Consider the following 14,463-nt stretch of genomic DNA (forward strand, 5'->3'; position numbering starts at 1 on the left):
CAACTAGTATGAAAATTACTTCTTAGATCATAGCTTTTGTTATTAATTTTAATTAAAATTAATTTAAAATAAAATATTAATTTTTGCAGAACTCAAAACGAATATAAAATTTCGAAAAATTGTATTCTTGATAAAATGTAGTACTTTCTCATTGATCATTTAGTTTAAAAAACAATAAATAGTTTGGTTTTTCACCCTGTATCGAACTTTTTCCCGCAATATCGAATTTTGAACACAGGGCCGTACTAGCCCAGAAATTATGTTAGTCTTAGAAAAAAAAGAAAAAATTTTAAAAAAAATTTTAAAATGTAGTAAAAACTCAAGGTGAAACAAGAAAAGTGGAGAAAAAAATGCCGATTTAAAAAACAAAAAATGTCAAAACATAAAAATTAAACAAACCTAAAAATAGTGTTATACGATTTGTGATTTTTTAGTCAAAATGGCAACTAGTATGAAAATTACTCCTTAGATCATAGCTTTTGTTAAAAAAACTTTTATAGTGGGTTGCCATTTAAAAAAATATATTAATTTTGCAGAACTCAAAAGGAATATAAAATTGGGTCGTACTACCCCAGAAATTATGTAAGTCTTAGGAAAAAAGAAAATTTTTTGAAAAAAATGTTTAAATGTAAAGAAACTCAAGATGAAACAAGAAAAGTTGAGAGTAAAATGCCGATTTAAAAAACAAAAAATGTTAAAACACAAAAATTAAACAAACCTAAAAATAGATAAACAAATAAAATGCCATCAAGTGAAACATATAGGGTGAATAAAAGGTCTGAAACCCAATATTTTTTTTTTTAATATTTGCTTCCCGAACATAATTAATAAAAATTAAATTGCTATAAGATTTGTGAGTTTTTTGTCAAAATGGCAACTAGTATGAAAATTACTCCTTAGATCATAACTTTTGAAATAAAAACTTTTGCAGTGGGTTGTCATTTAAAAAAAAAAATTGCTGTACTTAAAAGGAAAAGAAATTTAAAAAAATGTTATTCTTGATAAAATATTACATTTTCATATTATTTTCTCATTCATCAATTAGTTTTTTCAAAAAAATAAATGGTTTGGTTTCTTACCTTGTGATATTCAATTTTGAACACAGGGCCGTACTAGCCCAGGAATTATGTAAGTCTTAGAAAAAAAAGAACATTTTTGAAAAAAATGTGTAAATCTAGAAGAAACTCAAGATGAAACAAGAAAAGTAGAGAAAAAAATACCGATTTAAAAAACAAAAAAATGTGAAAACATAAAAATTAAACAAACCTAAAAATAGATAAATAAATAAAATGCCATCAAGTGAAACATATAGGGGTGAATAAAAGGTCTGGAACCCAGCGGTTTTTTTTTAAATCATTGGCTTACCGAACATAATAATTAATAAAAATTAAAGTGCTTGTGATGTTTTTATCAAAATGACAACTAGTATGAAATTTTTTTTGATGAAAATTATTTCTTAGATCATAGCTTTTGTTAAAAAACGTTTAAAAAAAAATAATAATTTTGCTGAACTTAAAAGGAAAAGAAATTTAAAAAAATGTTATTCTTGATAAAATGTCACATTTTCATATTATTTTCCCATTCATCAATTAGTTTTTTCAAAAAATAAATAATTTGGTTTTTCACCCTGTGATATTGAATTTTCAACACAGGGCGGTACTGGCTTTATTTTAGAATTGATATTTTTCAGGCTTTGCGTTATTACAACATGTCTCAGAGTCTCGATGATCTCAATACGACCCTGTGCTATCGCATTACGATGAATTTCACTGAAGCTGTAAGCCCCGCGTTTATAATCGATGGTGAGTCTTGTTGTTTTTCATTAATTCAATTTAATTTTTCAAAATTTTAGATTATGATTGGTCTTCGGGAGAGTACAGTACTTGGACTGAATCGACTTGGGGCGACATTAAATTACGAATTTTCCTTAAACCGTCCGCTGCTCACGAAAATATGACCATAGCAATTGGATCTATAGTATTTATTTTTTCGTTGCTTTTCGTCTATTTCGTAAAATCAAGGTCGCATATTTTGTTCACGCCACAACTACCAACACTAGCCCCGACTAATTGTTAATTTGTGATATAACTTATTCTTTTTTAATAAAGTAATTTAATTCGCGATTTTTTTTATTAAAAACCATCCAAGTGAAATTTATTTAATTTAGGGGCCCCTTGGCGGCGGGGGGATGTAATCGGGGTCGTCACTTTTACACTCCTCATCCCAATTCTCAGGAATCACTTCAGATCTCAATTCGATTAGTTTGTCCAAAGGGCAAAACTCCCCACAACCGGGAATTTGTAATTTGTGGGGTTCCCCGGTTGAATTCCGGAGGAAAATTTCCACGCCGAAATTGCGCGTAATCCGGTCCTGTGATAATTCCAGGAGGACCATAATCCCATAATCGGGGATTTGGGGATCCCAGACACCCAAGGCACTCAAAAGATTAGTAATAGTCGAGTCGTGTCCGCCGTATAAGTAGGCTTTGCGCTGGGCGGGGCTTAACTTCCCCTCCGCTTTACTCGACCAATCCGAGATGAGCTTTTTGAGCAAAACTCCGCCTTTGAGGCGTTTAAGCTTGTCACTATAGGCGTTCAATACGTAACTGAAGATAGTGGGCGGAGTCATACGATGGGGGTAGTAGTTTTTCGTCCAATCAGGGAGCGTCAAATTGAAACCCTCCTACAATTACGGATAAACAAACAAAATACACAAAAACAAATGAATTACTTCCGCTTTGAGTGTACTATAGATATCCTGGACGTCGTCAAAATTTTTGACAGTTTTTCCGGTTTTGTCGCTCAATTCTTGGAAAAGTTTTTCATTTTCTTGGAATTTTTTCTTGATTGGTGGGAGTTGCAACACGTGGTCAAGTTCAAGGTGATAGTTGGCGCAAGGTCGTCTCACTAGTAGTAGCTAGAGGAAATTTAATTTTTCATTTTTTTTTCTTAGGTTGCTTACACTGTCTTGTGCGAGGGGCTCGGCGTGTACAGGGACGGGCTGCCAGTCCAGAGGCCCCCACTTTTGCTCAATTTCAGGCGGCCAAAGGCCCGCATTAATCATCTGCATGCTGGCCTTAGTCCGGTCCACGTCCGTAGATTGCGTATAAAAAATATCAGGGGTGTAATGAGCCCCCAAAAACTTATCATAGCGTCGCCGGAGGAATTTCCCCACATTGTAAAGATCTAATTTCCCTTTCTGGAACCCAAAACCAGTCAAGTGTTTAGTCTCCAGTCCGCATTACTCACATTTGTCAATTGTCCCCAGCCGACTGGATAAAAAGTCTCGTTGATGTAAGGATCGTTAGGATATGTATCGGCCGGTGTCCTTGCCCCATGTCTGATTATCTAAAAGTCACGTGACCTGAAATAATCCTTATGTTACTTATCATCACGTTACCACATGTAACAATTGGAGATTTTTGACACTCTCACTGTCACTTGATTTCACCCCGAGTCCGATAATGGCGAAAAAAATGACAGTCGCGAGTAACATTCCGGCAATTAGTGCCCGTTTGCGCATTTCAGGGTCAAGGAAGCGGTAGGCATTTGTTTGGACAACACCACGACTACTCGATTCGTGTCTTACAACACCTTTCTCCAATACGAGTAAATCGGGTTAGCCTTGATGCGCGAATAATAAAAACATAAAAAGATAACAATCTTGTCTTAATTATTTGAATCGTTGCTGTGGAAACTCGGTTTTGTGCGCTTTTTTCGAAAAATTGATACAAAAAAGCAAAAACGGGTTGTTTTATGGAAATGTAAGACGACCAAATTTGCAAAAAAATTTGCGATACGATCAATAGTTTCGGAGAAAAATTAAAATTTTGGTTCAGAGGTGTTCACTCCACCAAACTTTTCAACGTATTAAGACGCCTTAAAATAAATTTTGGTGATTTTGTGTTCTATAAAATTCAACATGAAAAAACAATGAAGTAATTTTAAAAATCGTAATACAAACCTTTGTGGGCAGAACTATAGCTATTGTCTTTGAATTTTGGCATTTTAGTTTTGATAGTGATTTCATTTTGGTAGTTAAAAACGGTTTCTAATTAAAATTTCTAATTAAAAAACGGTTTGAGACGTCCAAATCTTTAGAAAAATTTGGGATACGACCAATAGTTTTGGAGAAAAATTAAAAATTTAATTTAGGGGTGTCCAGTCCACCAAACTTTTTAAGGTATTAGGACGCCACAAAATAAACTTTGTAATTTTTATGTTTCATAAAATTCAGCATAAATAAAAAACAAAATTAGTTTTTTAAAAACCAAACCATTTCAAAACGCGTACTAAAAGTAACAATATCTAAAGTTTTTGTGGGCTATAGGATGTCTTTGACGTTTGGTTTTTACTTTGGTTTTTTCATAGTGATTTTTTTGGTGGTAAAAAACGCTTCAAATGTTGATATTTTCAAGAAATGTGCTGCAAAACTTGTCTAAATGGCTGATTTATGAAAAAAAAAATTTGAGACGTCCAAATCTTTAAACAAAATTGGGATATGATCAGTAAGTAGATTCGGAGAAAAATGCGAATTTTGGTTCAGGGGTGTCCAGTCCACCAAACTTTTTAACTTTTAGGACGCCACAAAATAAACTTTGGTACTTTTATGTTTCATAAAATTCAACATAAATAAAAAAAACTAATTTTTTTTTTAAACCAAACAATTTCAAAACGCGAATTAAAAGTGACAATATCTAAAGTTTTTGTGGGCTCTTAATATTGATATTTTTAAGAAATGTGCTGCAAAAAGTTGTCTGATTTATGAAAAAAAAAATTTTAGACGTCCAAATCTTAAAACAAAATTGGGATATGATCAGTAGTTTCGGAGAAAAATGCGAATTTTCGTTCAGGGGTGTCCAGTCCACCAAACTTTTCAACGTATTAGGACGCCACATAATAAATTTTGGTGATTTTGTGTTCTATAAAATTCAACATGAAAAGCAACGAAGTAATTTTAAAAATCGTAATAAAAACCGTTGTGGGCAGAACTATAGCTATTGTCTTTGAATTTTGGCTTTTTAATTTTGATAGTGATTTCATTTTGGTGGTAAAAAACAGTTTCTAATTAAAATTTCTAATTAAAAAACGATTTGAGACGTCCAAATCTTCAGAAAAAATTGGGATACGACCAATAGTTTCGGAGAAAAATAAAAATTTTGGTTCAGGGGTGTCCCGTCCACCAAACTTTTTAACGTATTAGAACGCCACAAAATAATCTTTGGTACTTTTATGTTTGATAAAATTCAACATAAATAAAAATATATATATTATTTTTTAAACTAAACAATTTAAAAAGCGTATTAAAAGTGACAATATCTCAAGAAATGTGCTGCAAAAAGTTGTCTAAATGGCTGATTTATGAAAAAAAAATTTTGAGACGTCCAAATATTAAAACAAAATTGGGATATGATCAGTAGTTTCGGAGAAAAATGAAAATTTTGGTTCAGGGGTGTCCAGTCCACCAAACTTTTCAACGTATTATGACGCCACAAAATAAATTTTGGTGATTTTGTGTTCTATAAAATTCAACATAAAAAACAACGAAGTAATTTTAAAAATCGTATAAAAAGCCTTTGTGGGCTATTGTCTTTGAATTTTGGCTTTTAATTTTGATAGTGATTTCATTTTGGTGGTATAAAACAGCTTCTAATGCTTAGTTTTTTCGAAAAATTTGCTTAAAAAACGATTTGAGACGTTCAAATTTTCAGAAAAATTTGGAATACGACCAATAGTTTCGGAGAAAAATGAAAATTTTGGTTCAGGAGTGTCCAGTCCACCAATCTTTTTAACGTTTAGGACGCCACAAAATAAACTTTGGTACTTTTATGTTTCATAAAATTCAACGTAAATCAAAAAACAAAATAATTTTTTTAAAAACCAGACAAAATCAAAACGCGTATGTTTTTGTAGGCTATATTGGCTTTTTACTGTTTTGATAGTGATTTTTTTGGTGGTAAAAATCGCTTCTATTGTTAATATTGCTGCAAAAAGTCAAAATGGCTGATTTATGAAAAAAAAAATATTGAGACGTTCAAATTTTAAAACAAAATTGGGCTATGAGCTGTAGTTTCGGAGAAAAATGCGAATTTTTGACCAGAGGTGTCCAGTTAATTTTTTGGGTAGCCAAAATTCAATTTATGTTGCCTTTTGATACTTTTCAGTACTATAAAATTTAAAATAGCTTTTTATTTTTCTTCAAAATTGTTCTTAAATCATTGAAAAACGTTTGGTGTATAATTGGTTGCCTACTCTCCGCTGAAATCGCGATTCCGCCCACAAATCCTCCAAAGGCCAGGCCATGGCAAAAACTCGAAATCCTTACGTCACATAACATTAAGGATTACAAAACGCACGCTTGCGATTTAATGAGTACACATTCGCGTAATTAAAAATTTTTTAATGAAAGAATCGCGACTTCCAGTCATCAGATCCGAGGCTACTCGAAAACGGATGTTCGTCCGTCTTTTGCAACGACGATTCTAATCAGTAATTACTTCAAATTTCGGCAGTCTCTCTTATAAATATTAATTTAGAAACGTATGTGTTCGACACACACGACCCGAATTTTTTCTTTGTTCGGATTTGAAGCGATATCGAATTTCGACATTATCTAAATGCCAACCGCTGAGAATTCGTCAAATTTACGATTTTCGAACAAAAAAATATTTAAACCCAAACTGTTTAATGACTGTGATGTACCTAACGGCGGATTTACAAAAAAAAAACTACTTTTAATGAGTAGATTAGTTAAAGTTCAAAAAGGTAATTAAACTCGGGAACGATGAACTGGGTGGATCAAGGATTATTGAAATTTTTCAAGACACGAAAGATAAACGGTGATGTTCAAGGAGGACCGACTTTTCTTTTTTTCCACTCATGTCTGTAAAAATCAAAGATTTTTACAAATTTTGAACGAGGACGAGGAGTGATGCAACCGAAAAATTCCGATTAATTACTCACGATTTTAGTGAGAGGTCTGCGGTTGAGAGTAAAAGGTTGATTTTTAGAGAGGATTGCTAATTTGGAGTAATTGTAACAAACAATAAATGTATCGAATCGAGGAGTGCCTTGGATACGCTCGATGGCTTTGTTCCAGATTTTATCAAAACAGTTTTTAGCAAATTTTCAGAAGACTTAGAATATTGTAATTCAACAACTCTGAAAAAGCTGCAAGAAATTTTTGATACATTTTCTAAATAAAAAACACTGTAATTTATGTTTTCTTCAGTCGAAACAAACTGTTTAAATAAAACTTTTTATCGTAAAAACTCTGAAAATTTGGTGTTTTGATATTTTAAACACTTATTAGTAGAAACTTAAAATTTCAGATTTTAAAATTGGAAAATTGAATATACCCTAAGACATTTAGAAAAATTCCAAAATTGTCAGCTTATACTAAATCAAAATCCATTTAATATATTTTTTTAATTTTTGAAATTTTACAGCGCCTGCCGTTTTTTAAAAATCACCCTGTATAAAAAACTTAGACTTTAAAGACTTAAATTTTTGGAATCGTAGAATGATAAATTTTATTTAGAATGCTGTGGCATTAAACGCCGAAACATTGCAATTATAAATTTCAAAACCTCAATTTTTTGAAACTCAAGGTTCTTAAAAATTGTGTAATGGAATTCTGAGTTCTCACCAATCTCATAACCACAAAAATTAAAGAATCTTATTAGAATTAGGGTTTTAGAATTTCACAATGTTGTAATTTTAATTTTAATTTTAATTTTAACCCAAATTTTTATTAACTCGAGGTTATTAAAATCCTAGAAAACAAAATTTTTTTAAATAAGACCTTGACTATTTTATTTTATTTTTTTTACTACAAACTCTTTAACTAAAGATGATTTACTAACAATTGATCTTTTTTTCATAATTATAAATTCAATTTTGTCTTAAGAGTGTGTGAAAATAGAAAAATAAATACAAGTGATCCTCAAGTCTTACAAAACAATCGAAAATTTTCTCAAACAATATGAGAACCTGAAATTAATTAAATGAGGATTTCTTGATGAGACCATTAACAGGATATTGCAAAAAAACTCTTAGGAGCACATTTTTTAACAACGTTTTTTTGTGTTTTGAAGGAATTGCTGGAAAAACCTGATGGACAACATAAAAAATTGTGACTTGGATTTATATTCAAATTTTATTCAAATAGAAATTTTAAATTTCACGTTACAAAATTCGGAAATACAACAAAATTTGTTTAAATTTTCATTTGTAATCTCCTCAAATTTCTAAAAATAATTTAGCAAACAATAAATTTGAAATTTCAAGATCTCTATCAAGGTTATTTACGCACAAAGCATCAGTCAAATGTTAAATCTGATGAACTGTAAACAAAAATATGATAATGACGACTTGTAAACACTCTTGAGACTGTATAAATGTCAAATTTTCACATTTCCTTCCCGGGAAAGTGTTTAATAATTGTGATTTTAAACCCCAAATTTGACGGTCTAGGTCAAGGTTTACAAATATTTGATTTGGTAAGTCACTTTTTCTCTCTTATGCAAAGAAATGATTGTGGTGTATGTGTATTAAGCGTGAAATAAAAATTTTACGCTTGTCTACTCCTGAATCTTAATTGTCTCATATGGTTTTTGTTTCATATCATTTTGTAACGATAATTTGGGTCATTGGGAAATATGAGTATTATTTTCACCATTTTTTCACTTTCATTTGAATACTTTCAATATATTTTAGGAAATTTTAAGAATCAAAAGTATTTGTTTTAAAAACATCTTGTTTTGAGTTTTAAGCGTAGTGGAAAATATCACATTTGATTTTTCATAACTTGTTTGGTCGCTTGTTTCGAAAGAGAGTGGAATAAAAAGTTCGAGTTCAGAGTTGTTTATTAATTTTTTATAAACCTAAACAACGACAGTCTTGTTGTTTTTTTTGGAAAAAAACATTTTTTACTAATTTTTCGAACCTCAGTACTTCTAAAAAATAGATCGGTTCGGTCTTTTTCTTACAATCTATATTTTTTTAGTACTATTTATAGTTTGCGTTGAAATTTCACCATTTTGAATTATAGAAGATTTTGAAAACTTTTGAATAGAATATTATTAAATCATGACAATTAATTTAGAAATCCGCTATCTAACAGAATTTTTAAATGTTAAAAGCATTAAAAAGTTACTAGAATCGTATACAATAAAATTAGAATCTTGAAACTTTGGAATATTAGAACATTAAAGTCTTGACATATTTCTGTGACCAAATTTTCATATATTCAGATTTTAGAAGATTTTGACTGTAAGAAAATCCAAATAACAAAATATGTATGTGAATCTATTTTTAGAATTCTTAAATTCTAAGGTTTTATTTAGAATGGGGACTTCTGTCAACATGTTTCACACTTGTTTCATGTTCTATGCTTCTTAAAAACTCTCAAAGATGTCATATTGATAAAAGTCTCCATAAAAATCGACATTCTTTCTATTTTTGTTGAGAAAAAACTGAGTTATAGCAGTTTTTAGATTATCATTTTCTAAAAATCATACTAGCTTTGAAATTTGACAGTTAGTAATCTTGAATTATCTAAAAAGATACTTCAAATTTTTGGTTATCAAATGCAAAAAGAATTACTCATTTGTCGGAAAAGGTTTAAGAGCTGTGATTTTTTGAATAAACCTCTGAATATCAAAATTTTGAAAAAAAATTGACTTTTGTCAAAAACTGTGACGGATAAAAACAATAGCATATTATTCAATGAGTAAGAAAGTTGGCCAAGTTTTTGGATCACCATTTTCTAAAAATCATACTAGCTTTGAAATTTAGCACTTAACAATCTTTAATTACCTTAAAAGTTACTTCAAATCTTTGGTTATCAAATGCAAAAAGAATTATTTATTTATCACAAAGGGTTCAAAATCTGTTATTTTGAAGACCCTTGAAAATGAAAATTTCAACAAAAAATTGGCATGTCAAAAGCTGTGACGAATAAAGATAATAGTATATCATTTAACGAGTGAGAAAGTTGTCTGTTTTCACAAAGATGAAATTTACGATACGAGCCGAAGGCGAGTAGATTAATTTGTCTGAGAGAAAATTCACATTTTCACAAGTTTAATACTATACTTTTTCTAATCTTAAATAATGACTGTGATATTTTTTATATATTTTGTTCTTATTATTGTTATTATTATTATTATTTGAAACACTTTCTCCACACTTTTTAATTTTCTCTACTGTTGAAGATTGAAAGACTTTCTTAACTGGAAACGATTGAGAAAAGTACAATTTTTTTAACATAATTAAAAAAACAAAATTTTAGAAATTTAAAGAATTAGTAACTTTTAGATCTTTAGGTTTTCACAGTAAAAATCTCACAATCTTGAAAAATCTTAACATTCTGTAATTCTAAAGTTTTATTTAAAATTGAAACTCTTGATACAGTTTTATTAAGAATTCTTGAATATCTTAAGAAATTAGAATTTGAGTATTTCTCAATTGGAAAAATCTTGATCTTATTTTTAATAAAGTATGAAATTTTTCAAAACCTAGGTTTCTGAAATTAAAAATCGAAAGAATTAAATCTTCAGGATCGTATAGAACTACAAATCTTCACATTTTTTAGAAATATTTAGTTACAGAAATATTAAATTTAAGAATGTTACAAGAAAAATCTTAGAATCAATTTATAGTTTCAAGATTTTGGATTACCAAAATATCAAAATTGTAAAAATTTCCAATTTTGGACTATCAGAACCTTAAAATTTTTTACACACAAAATATTAAAATCTTAATCTACCAAAACTTTTCTTTCAAGATTCTCGAATTTTAAAATAGAACACGGGATATAGTATGTTTGTTGTTGAATTTTATCTTGATTGAGAAACTTTCAAACTCTTTAAGTGTTTAAATTGTGGAATTTCTAATTCCCAAAATCTTAGAATCTCAGAATTTGATTGAGAATTTCAAGATTTAAAATTCTTAAAACATTTAAGGTGAACTTTTAGAATCTTAGAATCTATGTTTCAAGACGAAGTTTTAGAATTACAAAAACTCTTGATACAGTTTTATTAAGAATTCTTGAAGTTTGAGTCTCTTAGGAAATTAGAATCTGAGTATTTCTCTAAAGTTGGAAGATTTTTTAACTTCAGAATCTTGATCTTATTTTCAATAAAATATGAAAATTTTCAATACCTTGTTTCTGAAATTTAAAATTTGGAAGAATTAAATCTTCAGAATCGTAGAACTACAAATCTTCCAATACCATACGCAGTTTTTAGAGATATTTAGTTACAGAAATATTAAATTTAAGAATGTTATCAGAAAAAAATCTAAAATCAATTTTTAGTTTCAAGATTTTGGATTACCAAAATATTAAAATTGTAAAACTTTCTAATTTTGGACTATCAGAAGCTTAGAATCTTTTACACGCAAAATATTAAAATTGTAATTTTCCAAAACTTTTTTTCAAGATTCTGGAATTTTAAAATAGAATATGGGATACAGTATGTTTAGAATCCTTGAATTTTATCTTGATTTTCAAAATATTGAGAAACTTTCAAACTCTTTAAGTGTTTAGATTGTGGAATTTCAAATTCACAAAATTTTAAAATCTCAAAATTTGATTAAGAATTTCAAGATTTCAAATTCTTAAAACATTCAAGCTGAACTTTTAGAATCTTAGTTTCAATACGAAATTTTAGAATTTCAAAAACTCTTGATACAGTTTCATTAAGAATTCTTAAAACTTGAATATCTCAGGAAATGAGAATCTGGGTGTTTCTCTAAACTTGGAAGATTTTTTAATTTTAGAATCTTGATCTTATTTTCAATAAAGTATGAAAATTTTCAAAACCTAGGTTTCTGATTAAAAATCGAAAGAATTAAATCTTCAGAATCGTAGAACTACAAATCTTACAATATCATTCACAGTTTTTAGAAATATTTAGTTAGAGAAATATTAAATTTAAGAATGTTATCAGAAAAAAATCTTAAAATCAATTTCTAGTTTCAAGATTTTGCATTACCAAGATATGAAAATTGTAAAAATTTCCAATTTTAGACTATCAGAAGCTTAGAATTTTTTAACAAAATCGTAATCTTCCAAAACTTTTTTTTCAATATTCTGGAATTTTAAAATAGAACACGGGATACAGTATGTTTAGAATCCTTGAATTTTATCTTGATTTTCAAAATATTGAGAAACTTTCAAACTCTTTAAGTGTTTGTGGAATTTCAAATTCACTCAGAATTTGATTAAGAATTTTAAATTTTAAAACATGCAAGGTGAACTTTTAGAATCTTAAAATCTATGTTTCGAGATGAAGTTTTAGAATTACAAAAACAAAATTAAGAATTCTTAACTTAGAAAATTAGAATCTGAGTATTTCTCTAAACTTGGAAGATTTTAACTTCAGAATCTAGAATTTTTGAACCTTAGTTTTTGTAAAATTTTTAAATTTGAATTCTATACTGAAAATGCATAGTTTTTCTTACAAAATCACCGAAATCAAAGTTTCCGAGAAGCCTACAGCGACCTTTTTCGGCTTATAAATGAAATTCCGATCACAGCAAAGGTCGTCAATCGCGGAACCGTTTTCCCGCCTCATCTTTCGCAACAAACACTACCACCAAAAACCCCCCATCAACCTTCACACGCCCAAACCTCCTCATCGCAAGGTCCTCACGTCCGGCTAACTATTATCCCACCCCTGTCCCAAGGTCACCCGGACAAATCCGGACTCTCGACACTCACTCGCATTTTAAACGTTGCGTTTGTGCGGTGCTCACGTTTGGATTCAGGTGCTGTCTGCGTTCGCGGAGCCCAAATCTAGTAAGTACGAAAAAAAAATAACATAACACCACAGACACAGTTTCATAATATCCAATTCGAGTTCAAAGTCGACCGGTTTGGCGAAATTTTTAACGAAATTAGGGCGAGATGAGCGGAGGGTTGCACACTAGTGTGCTATTTGGAAACGGGAAGGTCAATTGTGCAATGAGAAAGTCACAAAAACAACATTTGAAAATCGTTAATTTTAAATAAATGCAAACATTTATTAAACAACTCAAAAGTTGAGGCTTGAATAATTTTATTACTGAAACAGTTTTTTCTTCCTTATTATAATTAAATCTAAGATAAAAAATCTTATTTTGCGTCCTTGCCATTTTTTTATGTTAGTTCCTGTATTCCTGCGTCATAATTCACTTAATAACAGCTTCCGTTTCTCTATTTTATAATATATTATTTCTAATTTTAATTATAAGCTCCAATAAACCGGTTTCAGGTAAATAAAACAAATAGAAACTATTGTTAATTATTACATCTTCAATTAACATAAGTAGTAAAAAATACAATTTATTCAAAATAATTCAAATAGTTACAATACAACTACAACTCTATTATTAGTTGTAATTAATTATAGAATTAAAGATTTCCATTTCATTTTCCCACATTTTTAATTCTGTTACTTTCTGTTTTCAAGTTTATTTTTGATTAATAAATATTTTCATAATAGTTTTTAAGTAGTAATTAACTATAAGGAGTCACCACGTTTTTATTTTTTGTAACAAAATTATGTAAAAAGTGGGAACAAACACACTTTTATTGTAAATAATTACTTGTAACATAATTACATTAAATAAGCATGTATTTGTTACAAATACCACTAGCCTCGTTATTTAATAACGATTTTATTGTAATTAATTTGAATAAAAATTCACGTAGCAAATAATTTAAATTGTTAATTTGGGAAATCTGGGGTAATTCTTCCCCTAGACAAGAACGCACAAAATCTTTGGAATCTTGAAGATTTGAAACCTCAAACTAACTTAGAAATACATTAATAGAAAAAGTCAATATGAAATCTTTCAAAATCTTAGTTTCTGAACTTTAAAATTGAAGAATTAAATCTTCAGAATGTTATCAGATAAAAATCTTGGATTTGGATTACCAAAATATCACAATCTTTCTAAATTTGGACTATCAGAAGCTTAGCATCTTTTGCACACAAAATATTGAAATCCAAAATCTTTCTTTCAGTATTCTTGAATTTTAAAATGAGAACAATATTTGAATTCTATCTTGATTCTCAAAATATTGAGAAACTTTATCTGTTAGAAACCTATAATTTTTTTAAAATTAGGAGGTTCAAAATCTTTAAGTGTAAATTATGGAATTTCAAATTCTCAAAATCTTAGAATCCCAGAATTTGATTAAAAATTTCAAGATTTCAAATTCTTAAAGTGAACTTTTAGAATTAAGCTGAAGTTTTAGAATTGCAAAATCGGAATGCTTAGAATTTTTGAATTGTATSTTTATAATCTTAGATTTTCGTAGTCTTGGAATTATGGAGAAGCAGAATCACCAATAAAGATCAGCTTGGAGTTTCAAGACCTCAAATCTTTAAGATATAATATCTTGAAATTTTTATTTGAAGTTTAGAATCTTTCAAATAGAATTTCTCTGATTTCTAAAAATCTTTTCAAGATC

General features: G+C 29.2%; 3 protein-coding genes across 3 annotated transcripts in view; 2 read left to right on the top strand and 1 right to left on the bottom strand.

Moving 5' to 3' along the window:
* The window catches only part of LOC123009197 (nicastrin), a 5,308-nt gene extending 3,188 nt beyond the window's left edge, over positions 1-2,120 (top strand). Inside the window, exons 5-6 of the mRNA XM_044405338.1 lie at positions 1,691-1,802; positions 1,853-2,120. Of these exons, the coding sequence (XP_044261273.1) occupies positions 1,691-1,802; positions 1,853-2,076 (336 nt within the window). The 3' untranslated portion in view covers positions 2,077-2,120. The remainder of the gene's footprint in view (positions 1-1,690; positions 1,803-1,852) is intronic.
* On the bottom strand, positions 1,970-3,830 carry LOC123009200 (venom acid phosphatase Acph-1-like). Its single transcript, XM_044405340.1, has 5 exons — positions 3,400-3,830; positions 3,249-3,347; positions 2,962-3,198; positions 2,731-2,916; positions 1,970-2,682 (listed from the first exon to the last, which is right to left on the bottom strand). Exons 1-5 carry the CDS (start codon positions 3,520-3,522, stop codon positions 2,164-2,166), a joined length of 1,164 nt encoding a protein of 387 aa, XP_044261275.1. The 5' UTR covers positions 3,523-3,830; the 3' UTR covers positions 1,970-2,163.
* Positions 3,831-12,339: 8,509 nt separating this feature from the next.
* Positions 12,340-14,463, top strand: part of LOC123009199 (scavenger receptor class B member 1-like) — a 10,146-nt gene continuing 8,022 nt past the window's right edge. The window contains exon 1 of the mRNA XM_044405339.1: positions 12,340-12,804. The gene's annotated coding sequence lies outside the window, so the exon portion shown is untranslated. The remainder of the gene's footprint in view (positions 12,805-14,463) is intronic.

Source organism: Tribolium madens, unplaced genomic scaffold (genome assembly GCF_015345945.1).
Source record: "Tribolium madens isolate multiple individuals breed KSU strain unplaced genomic scaffold, Tmad_KSU_1.1 Scaffold_71;HRSCAF=194;Tcas5.2_LG6, whole genome shotgun sequence".
In the NCBI taxonomy this organism is placed as follows: domain Eukaryota; kingdom Metazoa; phylum Arthropoda; class Insecta; order Coleoptera; family Tenebrionidae; genus Tribolium; species Tribolium madens.

Coding starts and splice junctions, on each gene's coding strand:
- LOC123009200 (XM_044405340.1), bottom strand. CDS start 3,522: ATGCGCAAACGGGCACTAATTGCCGGAATGTTACTCGCGACTGTCATT. Junction 3,199..3,248: donor GCTGGGGACAATTGACAAAT/GTGAGTAATGCG, acceptor TTTGGGTTCCAG/AAAGGGAAATTAGATCTTTA. Junction 2,683..2,730: donor ATAGTACACTCAAAGCGGAA/GTAATTCATTTG, acceptor CCGTAATTGTAG/GAGGGTTTCAATTTGACGCT.